The 19,344-nt window shown below is 46.5% G+C and overlaps 7 protein-coding genes, 2 non-coding genes and 1 pseudogene across 9 annotated transcripts; 7 read left to right on the top strand and 3 right to left on the bottom strand.

Moving 5' to 3' along the window:
- Positions 1–3,538: 3,538 nt before the first annotated feature.
- LOC9661409 lies at positions 3,539–4,830 on the bottom strand. The gene is made up of 7 exons (XM_002988739.2): positions 4,404–4,830; positions 4,259–4,298; positions 4,106–4,170; positions 3,971–4,052; positions 3,845–3,913; positions 3,732–3,794; positions 3,539–3,675 (listed from the first exon to the last, which is right to left on the bottom strand). Exons 1-7 carry the CDS (start codon positions 4,766–4,768, stop codon positions 3,619–3,621), a joined length of 741 nt encoding a protein of 246 aa, XP_002988785.1. The 5' UTR covers positions 4,769–4,830; the 3' UTR covers positions 3,539–3,618.
- Positions 4,831–4,926: 96 nt separating this feature from the next.
- On the top strand, positions 4,927–5,690 carry LOC9660842 (transmembrane protein 256 homolog). The gene is made up of 5 exons (XM_002988801.2): positions 4,927–5,085; positions 5,147–5,217; positions 5,277–5,357; positions 5,413–5,456; positions 5,515–5,690. Exons 1-5 carry the CDS (start codon positions 4,950–4,952, stop codon positions 5,612–5,614), a joined length of 432 nt encoding a protein of 143 aa, XP_002988847.2. The 5' UTR covers positions 4,927–4,949; the 3' UTR covers positions 5,615–5,690.
- Positions 5,691–5,713: 23 nt separating this feature from the next.
- Positions 5,714–5,796, top strand: TRNAY-GUA. The gene is given in 2 exon segments: positions 5,714–5,750; positions 5,761–5,796. It is a non-coding gene; the product is annotated as a tRNA-Tyr (tRNA).
- LOC9661408 lies at positions 5,770–9,024 on the bottom strand (annotated as a pseudogene).
- Positions 9,025–9,131: 107 nt separating this feature from the next.
- TRNAR-UCU lies at positions 9,132–9,204 on the top strand. The gene has a single exon. It is a non-coding gene; the product is annotated as a tRNA-Arg (tRNA).
- A 45-nt stretch (positions 9,205–9,249) lies between these two features.
- Positions 9,250–10,686, top strand: LOC9660841 (syntaxin-22). The gene is made up of 7 exons (XM_002988800.2): positions 9,250–9,592; positions 9,653–9,746; positions 9,803–9,942; positions 10,000–10,074; positions 10,130–10,287; positions 10,350–10,450; positions 10,508–10,686. Exons 1-7 carry the CDS (start codon positions 9,420–9,422, stop codon positions 10,571–10,573), a joined length of 807 nt encoding a protein of 268 aa, XP_002988846.1. The 5' UTR covers positions 9,250–9,419; the 3' UTR covers positions 10,574–10,686.
- A 68-nt stretch (positions 10,687–10,754) lies between these two features.
- Positions 10,755–11,702, top strand: LOC112341822 (uncharacterized protein At4g08330, chloroplastic-like). Its single transcript, XM_024662615.1, has 3 exons — positions 10,755–10,862; positions 10,916–11,251; positions 11,304–11,702. The coding sequence occupies exons 1-3, from the start codon at positions 10,804–10,806 to the stop codon at positions 11,371–11,373; spliced, it is 465 nt and encodes a 154-aa protein (XP_024518383.1). The 5' UTR covers positions 10,755–10,803; the 3' UTR covers positions 11,374–11,702.
- LOC9661407 (peptide methionine sulfoxide reductase MsrB) lies at positions 11,233–11,995 on the bottom strand. Its single transcript, XM_002988737.2, has 2 exons — positions 11,958–11,995; positions 11,233–11,893 (listed from the first exon to the last, which is right to left on the bottom strand). The coding sequence occupies exons 1-2, from the start codon at positions 11,975–11,977 to the stop codon at positions 11,506–11,508; spliced, it is 408 nt and encodes a 135-aa protein (XP_002988783.1). The 5' UTR covers positions 11,978–11,995; the 3' UTR covers positions 11,233–11,505.
- A 65-nt stretch (positions 11,996–12,060) lies between these two features.
- LOC9661406 (peroxisome biogenesis protein 22) lies at positions 12,061–13,594 on the top strand. The gene is made up of 9 exons (XM_002988799.2): positions 12,061–12,186; positions 12,237–12,357; positions 12,414–12,641; positions 12,710–12,757; positions 12,812–12,868; positions 12,968–13,069; positions 13,117–13,182; positions 13,241–13,342; positions 13,391–13,594. The coding sequence occupies exons 2-9, from the start codon at positions 12,265–12,267 to the stop codon at positions 13,493–13,495; spliced, it is 801 nt and encodes a 266-aa protein (XP_002988845.1). The 5' UTR covers positions 12,061–12,186; positions 12,237–12,264; the 3' UTR covers positions 13,496–13,594.
- A 19-nt stretch (positions 13,595–13,613) lies between these two features.
- LOC9661405 (pentatricopeptide repeat-containing protein At2g13600) lies at positions 13,614–15,202 on the top strand. The gene is made up of 2 exons (XM_024662614.1): positions 13,614–15,013; positions 15,067–15,202. The coding sequence occupies exons 1-2, from the start codon at positions 13,640–13,642 to the stop codon at positions 15,118–15,120; spliced, it is 1,428 nt and encodes a 475-aa protein (XP_024518382.1). The 5' UTR covers positions 13,614–13,639; the 3' UTR covers positions 15,121–15,202.
- Positions 15,203–19,344: the final 4,142 nt, after the last annotated feature.

Here is a 19,344-nt window from a genome sequence, read left to right as displayed (position 1 = left end):
GGTCTCGAACTTGGTCTCGAATTTAGTCTCAAACTTGATCTTGAACTCAATTTCGTTCAATAAACTCTTTATCATTTCAATCATGCTTTTGGAGATTCTTTAGCATATAACACCTTGGGGAGTTGGTTTTTTATATTTTATTTCACGCTTTCTCCATACATACTGTGACTCTCCTATATAAGATATGTATGACTCAGAAGTTAAATAAGTTTTTCTATTAACTAAAGGTGCAATGTGATGTTATGTAGCAATATTTGGTACTTAACTCATAATACTCCCACTCTTGCTGTGAAAGGACAGTCTTGCTACAGAAGGATGGTAGCTTATGCTCAAACCTACAAGAAAAACAATCACTCCTACAACCTTCCATGCTAATGATTAACAAAAAATCACAAAAGCTATCTGGCACCAAAAGCACCCTCAATATAGCAAAAGAGAGGTATCTTTAGATTATGAGGATTTTATACTTTTATAGATAATCAGTGGTTTAGTGGCAACCAAAGTTAATCTTGTTTATATCTACATTGTATATATGAAACCTCACAAAGAATCTATATATAACAAAATAGACCATGAAAAATATGGAAGAAGCATGACATCTTTTCTTTCTCATCTTTTCTAAGATCATTAAATTTCATATAATTTTCTGTACTTTATAACCAGATTTTTTATGATGCAAGATAGACTGAATGAATGCCAAACCAAGCTTAGCTTGGTAATTTAGTGATGCCAAAGAGTAAAAAGTGGTTATTACCATATTCTTGTGGTGATGAAAACAGTGACCATGATTGAGTTTATAACTCTCATCCAGTAATATTAATCATCACCACAAGAATACTCTCACCACCTTTTGCACCATCTTAAGTTGAGGATATTGTTACTTGCACATGCTAGGAGTGATCCATGAGGGTGTTCTGGAAGTGATTGCTCTCATTAATAGCGTGGAATTAGCAACTAGCCCCTTTAAGTTTACCTTTATCCTTTTTATTTGTAAAGTAAATTGTAAACTCGTCAATTTAGTATCTAAAATTAAAAGTATTGTTTTTCAAAATTATAGTAAGCAATTTAAATTGCATAAAGAGTATAGTAATTTACCTAAACCCAATGCATGGTGGCCCCATGCTGTTATATCAGTAGGGAACAGGCACGAGGGATTCTTTTGGCAGCACAGGGAGGGCAACATGATAGCCTGTGAGTGCCACTGAACTTGAAAAACTAAAAAGCTTGAAAAGATGTCGCTAGTCACACATGTTTATCCTGGTGCTCTTGAATCTCATCGCTCCTCCTCACTGCCAAGCACGGATCACTTTTGATCCAATTCTCGCGCCCCATGTCGAAGTTCTTGGCGTAGCTCCCCTCGTCGTACGCGAAATCGATCCCCTTCTTCCTCGCCATGAGCCCGCCGCTCATCTGCCGGACCATTCGCCGCCTCCGGCAATGGACCTCGCTCACGATCCTCTTGGCCATGATCCTCCACACCGCGGCATTGGCCACGATCGCCGCCTGGCTCCTGGAAGAATCCCGGGCCTGATCATGACTAGAGGTTGGCGTGCTGTTCTTCCTCCTGTTCTCGGGGGAAGAATCCAACCCTGGCCAAGGCCGCTTGGCGAGGAGCAAAGAAAGGAGCGGCCACGACTTAAAGAATGCCGTCGGCAAGCACGACTTTGGCGGCCTTCCGGCATCGTCGGGCCCCTCGTCCTGATCGCCGCCCGCCATCTCCTCTTGATCATCAAGACTCTCGCAATACTGCCGCCAACGCTGGTCGCGATGATCCTCGCCTTGAAGCTGCTGGAGGAGATTTTGATCACTGCCGAGCAGTAGCAGTACCGAGGAGGTGGAGTCCCTAGCCGGAGACGTCCGCGTAAAGCAGCTGATCACTCCGCGCCGATCCATGGATCGTCCAAACCTCCTCCCAAAGATTTCTAATCCCTATCCCATGCCGCGAGCCCACGATTCTATAGGCGAGCGGCGATCTAGCTTCTGTACGCTGCGAATGCAACGGGAATCGCGAGAGGAATAGAAATAGAAAAGAGGGAAAGTCATGCCTCTTTATGGGAGCCAAACAAATGAAAGTGGTCGAAATGGGGAAATTGACGTTTAAGCGAGAGGCAGCCGCCACGCGTCACCATCTCCTAGGGCTCCTCGAACGAGATTTGTTTGTGGAGGAACGCTCAAGCATGACAAACCAGAAAAGCATGTAGATTTTTAGCCGGTTCTCAAGCTGGACACATCCCGGGAAGAGCGATTAAGCGATTATCCCCTTGGGCTTAGTTGCTCGAGTTCCCTCCGCCCGACGATCCAAACCACGGGTACGAGGCTGTCAAGTGTCCTGTGGCGATACACTCGTACTTGTGCCGTGTTAGAGTGGGATTCCAGGGACGGTTGGCGAGCTCATTTGCCGCCAGATACTTGTTGAAGAAAGCCAAGAGACAACTTAGGACCCATTCTGACACGAACCACGGGAATATTTTGAGAATAGTCCATGGCCTGGGGGATTGGGCTGGTCTAAGGTTCGCTCCCTGTTTGTTTTACATTCGAAGCTGGAAAAGTTAAATTGTCGAAAGAACTTCTAGCTTCTTTCAAAGCTGTCATAAGCTGGTGTTCTATAGCTCCTAGAAGGGTCGTTCCAAGCCGATTCTTTATTAACTCACTGCTGAAAAGAAATCGAAAGGGAAGAATTTCTCACCGAGAAGGGATTAACGTCTTCCTCATCGAATGGATTCGAATCGTAGCGGGACAAAAACCTTGTTGTAAATCGATCAGAGACAACGAATTCTCGAGCTCTCACTTTTGTTAAATTATTAGAAACGTCTTGTTTCCTTTAGAAAAATGTGTAAATTAGAGCGTTATAAAAAGGATGCATAGAAGTTGGCAAAGATTGAACTGACGTCACACTTTTAGGGTTCTTGGGAGGGATGGCGAGGACCAAGAGCCTGGGCAGCAAGCGGAGGAAAGCGGAGAGCGAGTACTACGCCGTGGTAAGATTCATCTTCGAGGACGATGACACGGGCTTCCGCAACATTGAGTCGGTGCCAAAGGGCTTCTACGCCACTCTGGGTCAAGCCTATGCGGCGGCGATCCAGTTCCAGGTCTCGACGCTAGAGAAGATCGCCAGCTCCAGGAAGCCCGACTGCGATGACAAGGGCGACCACGGCGACGGCGACGGCGACGAGGAAGAAGATCGCTACGACAGCTCGAAAGAGCTCGTCAAGGACGTGCGCGAGGCCGTGTGCGCCGGGGGCCTGGCCTTGAAGGACGCGTACCAGAAGATGATGGAGCTGATCGATGCCAGCAACTTCTTTGAAACGACCCACAGAGTGATTTACCACGTCATGCCGGCGGCCGCCCCGATCGTGGACGACGAAGACGAGCCCGACGACGATCTTTCCCAGCTCCTGAAAGACCTGGACGAGGATGCCGATTCCAGTTTTGAGCTGGACGACCTCCGGGACGCGTTCTGCTGCTAGGAGCACTGGCTTTTGTTCTAGCTTTTGCTGCGAGAAAAACTACTCAAAGAAGTAGAATAAGCAGTACCAGATCTGCGAATAAGATAGGATAGATTTACCAGCTTCATTTTCAGAGTAGCTTTTATTTTTAGTTCCCATCTAGCGTGTGATTTCAATCGTCCCGCCTCACGGTGTCTGTCATCCAGCATCCTTCATGAGCACCTTCTTCCTGCAAAAAGAAAAGCAAGTCTTCAGAAAGATCGTTTTCTCTTTTTGACAGACCACCTGCTTTGATAATGCCCAAGAGAAAGTTGCGTTCTTCCCATTGGCACCCGTAATGACAATGCGCTGCAAAATTGTGAAAGAGTATGACTGAAGAAAGCACTAGTTTATGGTACCTGCTGAAATCTATTCGGGCTTATAGTCATCGAGCTGAGAATCCGAGCATCCTTATGTCCAATCATCAGCTGGATCACACAAGATGGATAAGAAGATCACTAAGTTGCTGTATTTTTAGGACTTACACTGTAAGCTCTCTCCATCATTTGCGTGAACCTCGGGAGCGGACCAGTGTGGCTCTTGTTTGCCGGGGAGGCAAACTCGTATCTAGAAAAGACGAAATGAATATTCAGTAAAAAAAGAAAATTTCACCAGCTTACACAGTCGCGAGGTCTCGCTCTCGTAATGCTTTGAGTTGAGCTAGCACAACGTCGTCAGGAGTTACCTGCAAACAAAATAAAACCCGCAAAATTTCAGCGAAAGAAGAGGAAAAAAAAACATAACTTCTTACAGAGGAGGGAAATTAATCATACCGATGGATCGGGCTTCACAGGCAATGCCTTCTCTCCACCTCTAGCAAAACAATATCAGTCATCCAAAACACATAACGTTTGAGTCAATAAACTCCAAAACTAGCACCAATGAGCAAAGAAATGAAAGGAAAAGAAAATTGTTTACCCGTTCTGCGTTTGTCCGGGACCGGCCGATGCCGAGGCGCGCACGCTAAAATCTCTATCCACAAATCTCCTCCCTGGACTGAATTTCGTGCTTGCGATCTTCAGCCGCGAGGAAGGCGCTGCAAAATTCCTGCTACTACGGATGAAATTCCCCCCCTGGAGTGGCGCGTTGTGTATCCTAATCGAATCGATCGTCATGATCCTGCCGAAAAACAATGGCTCGATCGACACAACGAGCTCCCTACCGCTATCTGGAATCCCTCTCCCTCTAATCCCGCGCCCGATTCTTGCCGCGCCTTCGCAATGAAGGCCTCTCAATCTAAGCGACTGCTTCTCTACCCCGAGAATCGACGTCTCGGCAGCCATTTCACCTGGAGGAATTGCGTGGCGCTCGCTACCACGCCACGGACTCCCGCTAAAGCCCTAGACGTGGGAATGAATGAATCTAGTGTGTGTGAATCGTGTGTGTGTGTATGACATGGATGACAATTACCGCCAGGTGTCAGCTGACGTGGCACCTGGTGGTGATTTTAGGGTTTTGGCTCAAATGGCAGCTAACGAGGGAGAAGAGGAGCTTCTTCTTGGAGCTCAAGCGCGCAAGGAGGAGGGATTCACGGCGTCCGTGTCGCAATACGTGCGCGCGATGGATCCGACCGTGTGGCATAAGGTAGCGGCATTCTCCGGTGAGCGCTTTCTCCCCTTGTGGGTCGATTTTGGCGACGAATTTTGCCCCTTTTCTCGCAGGAATGGCCGCCGTGGGGCTTGGAACGTATGGATCGCATATGTACAAGCCAAAGAATCCCGTTTACAAGGAGGTATGGGAGGAGTTCTTCAGCTTTGCTCGAATTTCTTCGCGAATTTTTGTTTTGCGAAGGTTTACAACACCGCGGCATTGTATCATTTGATGCACACGGCGGCGCTGGTCGCGGCTCCAGTTGCCAAGCATCCTCACGTCGTAAGTCTCTCGATCGATCGATTCGTTCTTTCATCTTTGGTCCCCGCTTTCGCAGTTTGGTGGTCTTCTATCGTTTGGAATCTTCGCTTTCTCTGGAACGTAAGCTTGGATTGTTTTCTAGAGGAGGGAATGAGAGAGCTCTTACTTTTTGTGGCAGCTGCTACACTGTAGCGATTCTAGAGAACCGCAAGTATGCGTTTTTGGCGCCTTTTGGTGGAGCTTCGTTCCTTGCTGCCTGGGCATCGCTGCTCTTCTGAAAGTTCCAAACAGGATATAAGTGAATTGTCTGAAAAAAAAACCTTTTTTTTAATCGATTCACGATTTATAACGTCAGAATTTTGATTCACCTTCATATTCCGACCTTAGCTCAGTTGGTAGAGCGGAGGACTGTAGTTTCTCAGAAATCCTTAGGTCGCTGGTTCGATTCCGGCAGGTCGGACAAGATTCCTTTTTTTCTACTTGTTGCGCTGGCTGGAAAATGAGGACGATGTAACCTGTTCCAGAAGCCGGTAAAAATCCTTTTTTTTTCCCTCGAGCTTGTGTTTACCTGGTACAATCTTGGACCTTTCTTGAGAAGGTGGCCAGCATTGTTGAGGTTCTCGATGAACATCTCCAAGTCTGGAACGTTTAAGCTTATGTCGTCGGCAATTACGTACAGCTCCTGAGCATAGAAACAAATGCCAAAGTCTGTTTAGAGGATCAGGAAGTGGGAGACTTACAGAAACATTGAAGACGGCCTTTTCTTGGAGGTCCGACTTGCGCTGGAGAGCGTTGAGGAAGCGCTTGGCCTCCTTTTGCTGGCTCATCCCGCCGCTTCGACCAAAATCAACGCAGCCGTGTTCGTCCATGAACTTATCGTACAGTGACTCTTTCATTACTTCCACCACGTCCTGCAAGAAGGTGAAAGTTAGTTGAGTACTTTCTGTAAGAACGGATGCAAGCTATTGCCACCTTAGCATCCTGCTCGGTTATTTCTTCCCGCAGCTCAACCTTGGCTCGAGCCTCTGCCAGCCGCACGAGGCTCTCGAGCTGTCTTGCGGTGATGGGACTGCCGTCGGCACTATGGCTGTGGCTCCTAAGTTGCAAGTAGAACTTTTGCAGAACATCTGCAGCAGCGTTTGACATTCTAAAACAAAACAGATTTCGGTTTACTTGATAACAACCGAAGGCAAAACTTACCTCGGAAACACATAGTGTTTTGCATAAGCAATGTACTTGCGAAGAAGGGGTGGCGGTAAGGGTGTGAAGTCGGGACTCTGCTTGAGTCTCACTGCAAGCGATGTGTCCGAGTCCAAACTCTGCAGCAAATTTGCATTGTGCTGCAACACTATCAATAGATGTTAAGTACTACTTTCAAGAGAGTGTGTTACGTGATTGTTTGGAAGCATTGGAACGTGTTTCAGAGCCAGCGTGAAGCTGATGAGAACAAAGAATTAGTAACCACGGAATTTAAACGGTGAGTGCATACCGCCATAATGTGTTCTGATAGTCTTTTATCTAAAACCTCATCGGGCTTGTCCAGAAGAATAAAGACCAGATCGAAGCGCGAAAGTAAAGCAGCGCTCATCTTGAGGTTCTCATTGACCGTTTTTGCTCGACTGTAAGAAGTCATTAACTGATGCCAATAATTTCGTGACCGTACTTGTAGTGTCCGCCAACAGGATTGGCGGCAGCCAGAACAGAAGTTCTCGCCGACAAGCTGGCAACAAGACCGGCTTTTGCAATGGACACGCTTTGCTGTTCCATTGCCTCCAATAGAGCCTATAAAAAAGAAACATAAAGAATGCATCGTAAGAATCAGCTATTTACCTGGTGTTCTGCTGTCATCTTATCAAACTCGTCAATGCAACATGTCCCCCTATCTGCAAGAACCATAGCTCCTGCAAATAAAAAAGCTTTCTATGAAAGGAGATGCGAAAGGGAACTGGACCTGCTTCAAATACGAAATCGCCTGTCATTGCATCTTTTACAACAGCTACAGTGAGACCCGCGGTCGTTGTTGTATTTCCGCAAACATAGATTCCCCTTGGAGCCACCGTAGCAGCTGCTTGCAAAAGTTGGCTCTTCCCAAGACCAGGGTCTCCTGTTTACGTGAGTGAGAGAAAACAGTGGGATAAGCAATCAAAGAGACAAAAAATGCGTACCGACTATGATGACATGGATATCTCCCCTCACCGGTACCTTATTTTCATCTTGGACATGCTTTTGGACCCCTCCAAATAGTGCCAGTGTGATACCAGCTGCAAGAAACATAAAAAACTCTTTGCAATTGAAAGCATATAACACTACCTTTCACGATTTCATGCCCGTAGATAGACGGACAGACTGAGTGCAGCATTTGCCGGAAAAGATCTGAGCCATGTTCTTCCGCAAACTTGACAATGAATTCCATGTCCCGGCTGGTGAACTGCTGTGCATTCGGTGGTGCTGCAGCCCTTGCATCAGGATTTTTTTCTTTGTCAGAGTTTCTGCTCTCGTTTTTCGAGTTAATCACAGAGATCGCTTCAATGTAAAGATAAAACAAGCACTGTGTCTTGTTTTTCGATTTGCCTGTGAAGAGAAACCAAGATAAGAAAAACTCGGCCTACGGTATTTACAGTGCTTACCACCACCCACATCGACGTTAGTGTTGACAACTTTCACTATTCCACACACGGTCACGACATCACCGGGCATGCACACATCAACCAAGTCCTCTGTGAGCTCGCATTCCACAGTACGCGGCACTCTTCCTTCTTCGTAGCCTTCACCAACATGCAACTCCTGTAACCTGTTCAAAAGACCATAGCAAACTAATCCCAAAAACTTTGACCACAAGTACCTTATTTTTTGGAAGTCGATGCATCCGACCTGTGTTCTTTTCGGTGTAAAGTTCTTACTCCTACATCCATGAAGGACACAACTCGTCGGCGGTGAATACTTGCCGTCGGTGAAAGCACAGTGGATGACAGAGCCGCATTTCGCACAGACGAAATTCATTTGCGTTACCAATGGCCGGACCATACTCATTCGCACCACAGTGCCACGAACGGAAACCAGCCTTCCTAGCAAAGCCCACAAAAACATCTTAAGCAAAGAAGAGGAATCTATCTCACCAAAAACATCTTAAGCAAGAAGAACAATCTATCTCACCAATATATGCGGCCTTTAGATGCTTGAGAGCAAGCATGGAGTCCGGATGGTTGTATAGTCGAATGTGAACTTTTCCAGAGGCGTCGACTTTCTTGCCAGAACAAAAGAGGACCTAAAAAGTAACACGCTACAAGTCACAATTCAAGCACATCCGCGAAACAAGGAAGAAAAGCCATACCTCATACGCAGCAGCTCCCAAGCACGAGAGTCCCTCGCTTGGAACGGCCTCCAGTGCCGCGTCAAGATCTTCATTCTGGCACAGCGCCTTGAGAGCAACGAAATCGAGGGGAAGGACGAATATGTCGTCGTTCTCCTGCACCTGATAGGGTAATGGAGGTTGATTCCACCGATTTCTGGAAGGCTACCCTAGAATCACCTTGGAAAGAAGCTGTTGGCCGGATTGGCACCGGAAAAACTCCACCAGATCGCCAAAGAGCTTCGTTCTGCGATCTTCCGGATCGTAGCTCACTCCTGCGAAGTAGAGCCGCCACGACGCCGGGCAATCGAGCTGCGAGATGGGCGGCACATTTTCCATGGCGACAACGAAGAACCCTAGAGAGAGGAGAATTTCCCGCTAAAACTTTCAAATACCTCCAAATACCTTTCTATATATACCTCAGATTTCAATAGTGTTTGCCATTGGCTCTCGTGGCCTAATGGATAAGGCATTTGACTTCTAATCAAGGGATTGTGGGTTCGAGTCCCACCGAGAGTGATCTTTTTTTTGTTCTTTATTGCCACGTGGCAGAATATTAGAGGCTTATTTTTAGGGCGTCACGTCATTGTCGGGCACGCCATTGTTGTTCAAGCACGCGATCGCGCGCTGGTGGATCGTAAGTGCTAGATAGCCTAGATCTTAAGATTGTAGCGGCCCGGCCGCGGCTGGGGAGTAAGGAGAGGATTTTTGGGCGCTAGGGGTTTTCGGGGATCATGAGCTATCAGGACATAGAATCCAATGAAGGGCCTTCGCCGAGCAAGCAACAGCGGGCTACGTCGCTGCTGTCGAGCGGCGTTTTCCAAATCAACACAAGAGTGTCCGCCTTCAAGAAGCTCGTCAATAATTTGGGAACTCCCAAAGACACGGTTGAAGGACGCAAGCAGCTGTAAGTCAAAAGAACATTGTTCTTCCGTTCATCTGTGATTTTATTTTCATTCTTGTCTAGTCACAAATTGCGGCAACAGATTGGGAACATGGTGAAGGACACCTCGAACGCGTTGAAGGAAGCAAGCAAAATCGACCACAGTGTTCCAGGAAGTGTAGGATCTTTTCTCTCCTTTGTGGTTTTTTCTTTACTCGTTGATGGATCATACAGGCCAGCAAGAAATACGAAGATGCAAAGCTTGCAAGAGATTTCCAGGCGGTTCTGCAGGACTTTCAAGCAGTCCAGAAGAAAGCTGCCGAATGGGAAGCAGCGTATACACCGTTCGTCCCTGAAGCCGTTCTTCCTTCGAGGTACTTGCTTCATCACGTCAACCAAGTTTCTGATTTCCAGCTTCTTATTCCATATAGTTACACAGCCGGTGAGCTAAACCTTACTTCACAGGAGAGTCGAGAGGATCGAGCTATGCTAGTCGAGCAAAGACGGTACTCTACTTGTCTGTTCTCTTTCTCTCATCTCTGAACTGGCTGATTGATGCAGGCAAGATGTCTTGCGTCTGGAGAACGAAGTCATGTTCAATGAAGCCATCATCGAGGAGCGAGAAGAAAGCATAAGAGAGATCCAAAATCAAATAGGAGAAGTGCATGAGATTTTTTCCGACCTGGCTGTTTTGGTGCGAGAGCAAGGCAACATTATAGGTGAGGATTTGTTGCAAGACTTGTTGTGGTATCAAAACCTTTGTTGTTTTATTGCTGTATAGGTGAGGTCGAGACAAATGTGGATAGCTCCGAAGCTCTAACTCGCGATGCGAGGCGGCACTTGTCAAGAGCCGAGGAGAGTCAAAAGTCCGGAACATCTCTGGTAAGTTTGATCTCTTTTTTATCTCTGACTGGCAACTTTACCTTTGTTTTTCTGCAGACTTGTTTGTTGGTCTTCCTCTTTGGCGTCTTACTCTTGGTGATCCTCATAGTGTTTGTAGCTTAAAGGGTGTTCTCTGGTTTGTTTTCCAGCGTTTCTCTATCAGAGCCAGCGATGTGGTGGACAAATGTGTACAGTATTCTTTGCTGTGAATAATCAGCGCGAGCGATCCACCGAGACTTAGTCGTCCCAAAACTCGAGATAAGCCTTACATGAACTAGACTTACGCGGAAGTTTCTATTTGGAAGGTCAGCTCTAGCACAGAGGAAGGAGACGAGCCTAGGCGGCTCAGCAGCATGGAGGATCGAGTGTGGCAGCCTTCTCTGTCCAAGTCCCAACGAGATGTCAGCTACAGGTTCGTGAAGAATTTTTTTCTGGAGGACGGCATTTTGATCCTTCTCGTTTCAGCTGTGGAGCTTGCGGATTTGCTTTGAAGCTAAGCTCGTCGGATCGCTTGGTGCAGGAGAGGGGGAGCAAATACGAAAGCTTCAGCCGAAAGAAAGTTCTGGTGTTCGTGGACATCGATGACAGCCGGTTCCAGTTGGAAGAGGCTACCACGTACTGCTGGAGCTGGAGCTGGAGCATTGTCAAAAATCGCCGGAGAGAAACATCCAAGCTGCGGTGTAAGAAGTGTGGAACACATATCGGCTGTATCCGAGAATCGCATGTAGAGCCCCACAAGAGGTACTGCGTGAAGATCACCAAAGTTCTTCCGGAGCAGGATATCGCCCCTATCACCACCAGGTTTGAGATTCTCGTTCAGGACGGGCATGGAACTGATCTCTTCTTTCTCCAGCTTTAGAGGAGACTTCTCTTGGACTGAAGATCACCAAAGCTCTTCCTGGACCTCTACAGGAAGTTTCTAATGCGTCGGCCAAAGATCTCTCTTCAAGCCAAAGTAAGTTTCCAAATAGCCTTGATCATCACCAGCACCACAAAGTGAAGATCACCGAAGTTCTCCCTGGAAGTTTCGAAGAGCTATAACGATTTCTCTAGAGCTACTTTCCTTGCTGTGCTGCTGCTCCGGCCCTGGATTGATGCAAAGCTTTGATCTTGAGTCGATACCTTGGAAGTCGAGGAACTACTTGGCTCGGCCCAAATCCATACTGCCCTGTTGGATTGTCGGTGATGGCCGGCCCATCTTTGTAAATGTAGCCAACGAGCTTCCCGCAAGAAATGCACAACAGCTTGATCCGGTCGCGCTGGATCCCCCAGTGATCGATCGTCTCGAAGAAGGGGAAAATCCTCTTGTCGCGCTCTTGCCTGAATTTCGTGTCGTCGATGGCGGTGAAGGAGATCGTCCCCTTGTTCCCGGCCTCGAAATACGTATCGGCAGGGTAGACGTTGGAAGGATCGAGATTGAGAAGCGCGCCACAGCACACACAGCTGCGAGAGATTTCGATGGATGGATTCAATGGGATCGATCGAATCAAAAGAACGAAGCGAATACCTGAAGACGACGTCGTCCATCGCGCCCAAGAACCCTAATTTCTTCCAACGTACATTCCGTCGAGGTCTCTAGAATATACCATCTCAGTCATTCTAACCGAGTCGCGGAGGAATATTTGTTCCTTCCAGTGGGCTATGGCGTGATCGAAGGGCGCGATTGCGGCAAGGCGCGTGGTGCCAGGAATTCGAGGCGCTGAGCCGGTCGACGCGAGAGTTTCCGAAATCGCGAGGTAAGATCTGGATCGAGAGTCTAGGTTTTCGATGCAAGCGAAGAACGCAGGGCGCGATCGATCTGGGAGCTCATCGGAATGGCGAATGAGGTGCTGGAGGAGCTCGCGCAGATATTCCGAGCTGCCAGCAAGAAGATGTCAGCTCTAGTCTCCTTTCTCATGCATCACAAGGTAAGAGCAGCGCTTTGCTCTCAAGAACACCGATTCTTAGCTCGGGGAAATTGTAGGATGCTAGCTCCATCGGGGCAATCGCAGGGTTTGCCATAGCTCTGGTGTGTACCTGGAGGTACATGAGAAGCTCCAATCCAGTTCGTCGTCCCAAGCCCACCGCCAAAGTGGAGGCTCCCTCCTCGTCCTCTTCGGACTCCACCTCTGGCAGCTCCACTGCGATTGAGTCCCGTGGATCACAAGCCAGGCAGCGTGGAGTGGCCATCCAGGAGGCTCCTTTATCAAAGGTAAGCTAGAAAAAAAATCGTTTCCTTCTTCTTTGTGTAGTGACAATGCGCTCTCTTCTTCCTTTTAGCTCACTTTGGCTCAGTCGGTGAAGCGTCAGCTCAAAGGTGGACGAAAGGTAGCGAAGTTTATAACTTTTCTTCTGTGTTGACATGGTGAAATTCGTGACCAGGTGACTTGCCAACTACTTGGAGTGGTGCTTCAGGAAAATTCGACTGCTGATCTCGAGGTAGCTTCCTCCTTGTGAGTTTGCATTCTACTCCGAGTTTAGCTTTTTTCACGATGAAAGTTTAGGCGTGTTTGACAATCGTCAAGTTCTCGCTAACAGAATCATGCTGTGGTGCGACCAGCGGCAGCTGACGTTCTCCTAGAACTGGCCCAGTGCTGTGATCTCTACCTGATGTCCAGAGTTAACGATGATGCAAGCGAGGTGTGTGTATGGATGTGTATCTTCGCTGCTCACAGATATCTGTGCAGGAAGCAATACTCGCCGCGTTGGATCAGATCGGCCTGTTCAGCAAAGCAAACTTCAACCGTAACAAGGTGAAGCCGAAGTACTTTTTGCAAAAGGTTTTTCACTGAGTTGGTGCTTTGAATTCAGGTACTCTTTTGCAGTTCCGAGGCTGGGAGGTGCTCCTTCGTGAGGCAACTCGAGCCTGACTGGCACATCGATACGTCGGTAGACATTGTTAATCAGCTGGCTGTAAGTTCATTCTCATCTGTTCTCCCACTTGACGCGGTTAGTTTGCAGCGGTACATACACCACGAGCTCCTCATATCTCCAGCACCCTTGGGATCCATGCCGTCCAACGTTCTTGAAACGAACACCCTGGAGAGCTACTTCGACTGTCGCTGATTCTGGTATATCCTAGTAAATAAACAGTTCTTTGAGGTATAGAGCGTTGTATTTTGAGACTTCCAATAAGAGCAGAAGCAGGGTTTTTCCTTTGCAGCTTACCGGTGAGATGTATCCACGATTCTTTTGTGACTGATCTTCTTGATGTTGGCAATTCTAAACAGGCGACGAAGTAATCCAGTGAAGCTTACGTTCTCCAAAATCTGGGAGGTGGTCTTGGTTTCCAGAAGGGACTACAAGTTTTTAAGCGAGCAGGGAAGAATAGAGGCTGAGAAGGGGAAGGTCAGGGATCAAGTAGACAGACTGGTCCAGGCAGGGGTAGACGAAGGCGCTCAGACTTACGCGCATTTGCTACTCAAGTGTGGAGACTACAAGCTTTTGGCTGAGGGGGAACGTCTTCATGCAACTATCTACGAGAGATGGAGGCAGCGTCCCGAAAGATTGCTCCTGAACTGCTTGGTGGAGATGTATGGCAAGTGTGGAAGCTTGGACAAGGCATGGCTGGTGTTTAGCTCCATCAAGACGTGCAATGTCTACTCCTGGACGATTGCGATCGCTGCATTTGCCGTCAACGGGGACTACAGCGGGGCACTTGCTCTCTTCCGGAAGATGGACTTGGACGGTGTGAAGGCCAACTTTGTGACTTACGTGAACGTGATTAGTGCGTGCTCTGGGCTGCTGGACCCGAGAGAGTGCAAGCGAGTCCACAGCCGTGTGGTCGAAGAAGGCTTTGATCGAGACTTGGTGGTGGCGACGGCTTTGGTCACTATGTATGGGAAGTGTGCTGACTTTGGCGCTGCTAGGATGGTGTTCGAGAAGATCTCCTCGAAGAACGATGTGGTCTCCTGGAACGCGTTGATAGCAGCTTACGCTCAGCAGGGACTGTACCGGGAGTGCGTCGAGCTCTACGAGAGAATGCCCGTGAGAGCCAACGAGGTGACTTTCGTGAGCGTGGTCGACGCCTTTGCGGGTCTGGGGGACCTGGAACACAGCCGGAGAGTTCATGCCAGGATTGTCGAGGACGGACTGGAGAACGACTGCCTAAAGTCGGCACTGGTGGACGCTTACGGCAAGTGTGGGAGCCCAGCGGAATCAAAGCAGGTGTTCGACTCCATGGTGTGGAGGGAGAGCTCGACTTGGAACGCGCTCATCGCAGCTTTCGCCCAGCAGCGTGACAGCGTGACTTGCGTGGCGATCCTCCGGCAGATGGACCAGGACGGGGTGAGGTCCACCGAGCTGACGTTCGTGAGCTTGCTTGGGGGATTCTCTACGACGGCGAGCTTGCGAGCGGGACGCCAGCTCCACTCTCGAGTTCTAGCCATGGGGTTCTACTCGGACTTGATGGTCGGCTCGGCGCTGGTGACCATGTATGGGAGGTGCGGCGCTGTGGACCAAGCCCGGGCAGTGTTTGACGGGATGGAGGAGAGGAACGCGGTGAGCTTCAACTCCATGATCGGAGCTTACGCGGAGCTGGGCCTCGCGAGGCAGGCGCTCGAAGTTTTGTGGGCTATGGACCAGGTGGGACTGGCTCCAGACTCGGTGACTTTGCTCAGCGTGCTCTTCTCTTGCAGCCATGCGGGGTTGCTTGGCGAGGGCCTCGCCAACTTTCGGTCCATGAGAGATGATAGGGGGATGGAGGTGAAGCTGGATCACTACCGGTGCCTGGTGGACCTGTTCGCGAGGTCGGGGTGGCTTGCTGAGGCGGAGGAACTAATCGAGATCAAGTTTGCAGGCTGCGATGATCTCATGTCGAGGCTGAGCTTGCTGAGTGCTTGTATCATCCAGGAGGACGGTGAGAGGGGATCCAGGTCGGCCACGCTTCTTAACTTTACTTAGTGGACATTTCAACATGAAAGAAAATGACGACTTGAAAAAAAGACATCAATCCGAGCCTTTGACGAAACCATCACAGGGTTTGATCAGATCTTGTGTCGATAGAAAAGGAGCATGTAGACGTTATTAGACTCACCCAGTACAAGACTTGCTCCTTCCAATCAGCACAGCAGCAGTTTGGAGCACTCTCGTCCACTCGGACCAGGTATTCTTCGGGGTTGACCGAGAGACCACCTCGGTGCTCTCGCGTTGATTCATCCTGCAAGGCTAGCCGCCAGCCATTTGTGTATATAATTCCACGTTCGCTGCATAGAATCACACAACCAAGCTTTTCTTCTGAATTTTCACTCTAGCATTTCCTCTTCGTAGTATTTGGTTTCTTGTTTGTGTTTGTCTTGGTATAGCTGGTGCAGTTTGCTCTTCTTTATCTCAGGTACTCCAAAGAGAATAAGGAAATTTAGCTGTCCTTCCTTGTACTTCAGAAAGAAGTTTAGATTGTGGGCACACTAACTTGTCCTGGCAGTTCAAAGGTAAAAAACGAAATAAGTTACATGATATCCAAGCCAGTAGCAGCATAACATATTTCTGAAAAGAGAAAAGCTCGTGTCAAATGCCAAACACCCCTCTGCTTTTTGTATCTGACCTCCAACAGGAACTACAATAGCGTCATTCTTTCCGTTTACAAACCATTCTTTTATGTCCCCGTTTTTTATCACAAACTTGTAAGAGCCGACTTTACAAACAAGCTTGAGGTTCTTTTCCTGATCAAAAGCCACTAAATCTCAAACCACAAACTCGGAAAAAGAAAACAAAGGTCCATCACCATAGGCTTGCAAGAGGTAAAGGGTTCGGGTACTTGAGGGTTCCCGTTGGCTGAAAACAGTTAGCTATAGTTGATGTACTGTACGTACCTAGGGGAAGGAAACCATCGGGTCTAACATCATATATCTCCACCATCGCTTGTTCGTCTTCAGACTCATCCAGGTCTTGAGGCACTGCTCGTTTTCCAAATCAACATGAGTGTCCGCAAGTCCTGGAACACTGGTCGACTTTGCTTGCTTCCTTCAACGCATTCGAGGTCATGTTCCCAATTTGTTGCCGCAATTTGTGACTGGACGAGAGAGAAAACGAATCAAAATCCTTGACTTAAGATGAGTGTAACATAATCTTCTCTTCTTTTATTCTGGATGTTTATTCATTGATCGATGATACAGGCCGGATGTAAAGCTTGCAAGAGATTTCCAGACAGTTCTGCTTCAAGCAGTCCAGAAGAAAGGTGCCGAATGGGAAGAAGCGTATCCACCCTCCGTCCATTCTTCCTTCATCTCTGAACTGGCTGATTGATCCAGGCAAGATGTTTTGCGTCTGGAGAACGACCTTATATTCAATGAAGCCATCATCGAGGAACGAGAGAGAGAGATCCAAAATCAAATAGGAGAAGTGCATAAGATTTTCTTCAACCTTGCTGTTTTGGTGCGAGGGCAAGGTAACCTGATATGTGAGGATTTGTTGTGGTATCAAAGCCCTCCTGCTCTAAAAGATATCAAACTTACTAGAGATGTTCCAGATGTTTGACTCTGCTTTTTTTATTCCAGTGTTTCTTTATCAAAGCCAGCAATGTGGTGGACAAATGTGTACAGTATTCTTTGTTATGAGCATTGCTGCATGCATGTGCAGCAAATTATTTAATGATATTAACATGGTGCACATTCTAAAGTTGGCTTAAATTATTTAAGAGCTTTGATGTCTTAAAGATGACCTTCTCTATTTTGTAAGGACGGATTCTGATGATTATTATGGCTGGTGGTGCTTTCAATCTTTATTTCATATTTTTTCCACACTTATCATGATTTATTTATTTTATGTAGGCATATGGGACATCATTGTATGACTAAAGAGCTGCATAGATCTTTCTCTTAATTGAAGATGCAACGTGATGTTATCCAATATTTACATAACTATATTTAGTGCCAAATTTGTAATACTCTCACTTTTGTTACAAAAGGAGGGTTGAAGTCAATTACAATTTCCTACCTATTTGAGTTGGTGGCATTTTATATGATAGGTCTTTTCCACAGTCAATTGTTAGCAGTGAGTATATCATTATTGCTTTTAATTACTTGCCTCACTAGGTGGAAATTAGAGTTCTTACTGGTGTATCTGCAACTTACTTCCCCTTCAATCAAATGGTGTTTTAACATTCCTATCCAAAGTCAATTCTTTCGAATAATGGTCCCACATTTATGGTTGAGGTATTTTTGCATTTTAACATATCGATTAGGGTTATGCCACACTTTCACAAATGCTTATCATCCACAGTCAGATGGTTTTATTTAGACTTTCAGAGGGATGATCGCAAAGTATTTAAACTTTCAGCATTTGGATTGGGATAATTATTTGCTATATCTTTAGTATATGTATATCACAAGGGTGTAAAGTTTTGTTAATGCTTCACCATATAAATTCCTATATTATCGTGGTCTAATTTTACCAACATAATTAAGTTTACATTTGTGATTGCCAAACTACCGATACTAGGTTTTGGGTTTAGTGTAAACAACCAAAGGGAACGACTCGAGAGACGATCCATAAAGCTTCAAATATAGAGGGAAAGAGCCCATGAACAAGATTACACCCCTTTTTCCAAATGGTTAAGGGTTTTGAGATACTTAGGGTTAAGCATCCTTAGGTTTGAATAAGACTAGGTTGGGTGACCTCCTGGGAAGTCTAAAACTTAAAAGCTTATATTTGGTATTAGAGAGGTCTCGGGTCTGACTCTATTAGTTAGCTAGGGGAATCGCACCACATGTTGATTGACATCTAGCAGGTTCAATTTACTTTCGCTGGGCTCGACCCAAAGGGTAGAGTGTCAAGAGAGCGGGGCTCTCAAGAGAGCTGTGGCTCTCAACTTCCATTCACGAGGGCATGAACTTGTAAAGAAGTGTGGTGGATTGTAAACAACCAAAAGGAACGACTCAAGAGACGATCTATAAGGGTTCAAATATAAAGGGAAAGAGCTTATGAACAAGAGTGCACCCCTTTTTCCAAATGGTTAAGGGTCTTAGAATACTTAGGGTTAAGTGTCTTTAGGTTTGAATAGTATTGGGCTAGGTGCCCAAGAAGTCCAAAACTTAAGAGCTTACATTTAGTATTTAATAAGCATCCTTCCATTGGTCCAAGAAAAGTCTGCCAAACACTTATAGAGTACAAAATGGATGATTTGGTGTTAATTTGTTTCCCCAAATTTATAACTCCTTGCTCAGTGGAAGGGACGGTATTGGGTGTTGTGGCAAGTTGGACCACAAGTTTATGAGGTTTAGCATGATAACCAATAAGCCAATCCTCCAGAAATTGTGCATGTGTAACAACTAAAATATTTTTTATAAAGGGATTAAGAACAATTAACACCACCTACAAATTCACTAGAGAATGCTCCAATCCTCATGAGTGGCTACTCTCAAACCATTCAGTGCTGTCCCTTGGAGATACATGGGAAACTCACGCAAATGCTAAACATCATCCTAAAAATAATGTGTGACAATCATCGTAAAATGATCAAACTAATGGTATATATTATCTCCATGACTCTTACAGAAAAACTTCAGTTGAACACAAGGATTGGCAGTAAGAGTAGGATGAGTTGTAGCATGTGCTATGAATGCTGCCATCAATTGAGTTTGATTGTTCAATTATAACTACATAGCATCAAGCAACTGCACCAACTGCTACTCCAAAGTTAAAAAGAAAAAGAAAAAGAAAAGAAGTTGAGAAAGCTAAGGAAAGGAGGATCTAGACAATGTAAAAGTTAAATCTAAATTAAAATCCCAAATCCAAACACTCCTTAAGGACAAAGCTACCTCTCATCTCCACCAATATAAGTGCATTGAATATGGAAATGGAATACAAAAATGTGCATATCAATTAATGCTAATATAAGTATATGGCATTATAGCTATTGGATCTCATATATTTTAATTATTAATATTTTTAATAATAAAAATTTGTATCTATATTTC

Source organism: Selaginella moellendorffii, unplaced genomic scaffold, assembly GCF_000143415.4.
Source record: "Selaginella moellendorffii unplaced genomic scaffold, v1.0 SELMOscaffold_91, whole genome shotgun sequence".
In the NCBI taxonomy this organism is placed as follows: Eukaryota; Viridiplantae; Streptophyta; class Lycopodiopsida; order Selaginellales; family Selaginellaceae; genus Selaginella; species Selaginella moellendorffii.
Note: the sequence above shows the minus strand (reverse complement) of the source record. Positions and strands in the feature narration are given on the sequence as shown.

Excerpts from the sequence above, each read along its gene's own strand:
- LOC9661409 (XM_002988739.2), bottom strand. The coding sequence starts at position 4,768 with ATGGCTGCCGAGACGTCGATTCTCGGGGTAGAGAAGCAGTCGCTTAGA. Across the intron at positions 4,053-4,105 it reads GAGCGAGACCTCGCGACTGT|ATACGAGTTTGCCTCCCCGG; the intron begins GTAAGCTGGTGA and ends CGTCTTTTCTAG. Across the intron at positions 3,914-3,970 it reads TGATGGAGAGAGCTTACAGT|CTGATGATTGGACATAAGGA; the intron begins GTAAGTCCTAAA and ends TGTGTGATCCAG.
- LOC9661405 (XM_024662614.1), top strand. The coding sequence starts at position 13,640 with ATGTTGGCAATTCTAAACAGGCGACGAAGTAATCCAGTGAAGCTTACG. Across the intron at positions 15,014-15,066 it reads TTTTGTGGGCTATGGACCAG|CCATGCGGGGTTGCTTGGCG; the intron begins GTGGGACTGGCT and ends CTTCTCTTGCAG.
- LOC9660841 (XM_002988800.2), top strand. The coding sequence starts at position 9,420 with ATGAGCTATCAGGACATAGAATCCAATGAAGGGCCTTCGCCGAGCAAG. Across the intron at positions 9,747-9,802 it reads ACCACAGTGTTCCAGGAAGT|GCCAGCAAGAAATACGAAGA; the intron begins GTAGGATCTTTT and ends TGGATCATACAG. Across the intron at positions 10,288-10,349 it reads AGAGCAAGGCAACATTATAG|GTGAGGTCGAGACAAATGTG; the intron begins GTGAGGATTTGT and ends ATTGCTGTATAG.
- LOC112341822 (XM_024662615.1), top strand. The coding sequence starts at position 10,804 with ATGGAGGATCGAGTGTGGCAGCCTTCTCTGTCCAAGTCCCAACGAGAT. Across the intron at positions 10,863-10,915 it reads CAACGAGATGTCAGCTACAG|CTGTGGAGCTTGCGGATTTG; the intron begins GTTCGTGAAGAA and ends TTCTCGTTTCAG. Across the intron at positions 11,252-11,303 it reads ATCGCCCCTATCACCACCAG|CTTTAGAGGAGACTTCTCTT; the intron begins GTTTGAGATTCT and ends TTCTTTCTCCAG.
- LOC9661407 (XM_002988737.2), bottom strand. The coding sequence starts at position 11,977 with ATGGACGACGTCGTCTTCAG. Across the intron at positions 11,894-11,957 it reads ATGGACGACGTCGTCTTCAG|CTGTGTGTGCTGTGGCGCGC; the intron begins GTATTCGCTTCG and ends AATCTCTCGCAG.
- LOC9660842 (XM_002988801.2), top strand. The coding sequence starts at position 4,950 with ATGGCAGCTAACGAGGGAGAAGAGGAGCTTCTTCTTGGAGCTCAAGCG. Across the intron at positions 5,086-5,146 it reads TAAGGTAGCGGCATTCTCCG|GAATGGCCGCCGTGGGGCTT; the intron begins GTGAGCGCTTTC and ends CTTTTCTCGCAG. Across the intron at positions 5,457-5,514 it reads ATCTTCGCTTTCTCTGGAAC|CTGCTACACTGTAGCGATTC; the intron begins GTAAGCTTGGAT and ends TTTTTGTGGCAG.
- LOC9661406 (XM_002988799.2), top strand. The coding sequence starts at position 12,265 with ATGGCGAATGAGGTGCTGGAGGAGCTCGCGCAGATATTCCGAGCTGCC. Across the intron at positions 12,869-12,967 it reads ATTCGACTGCTGATCTCGAG|AATCATGCTGTGGTGCGACC; the intron begins GTAGCTTCCTCC and ends TCTCGCTAACAG. Across the intron at positions 13,343-13,390 it reads ACATTGTTAATCAGCTGGCT|CGGTACATACACCACGAGCT; the intron begins GTAAGTTCATTC and ends GTTAGTTTGCAG.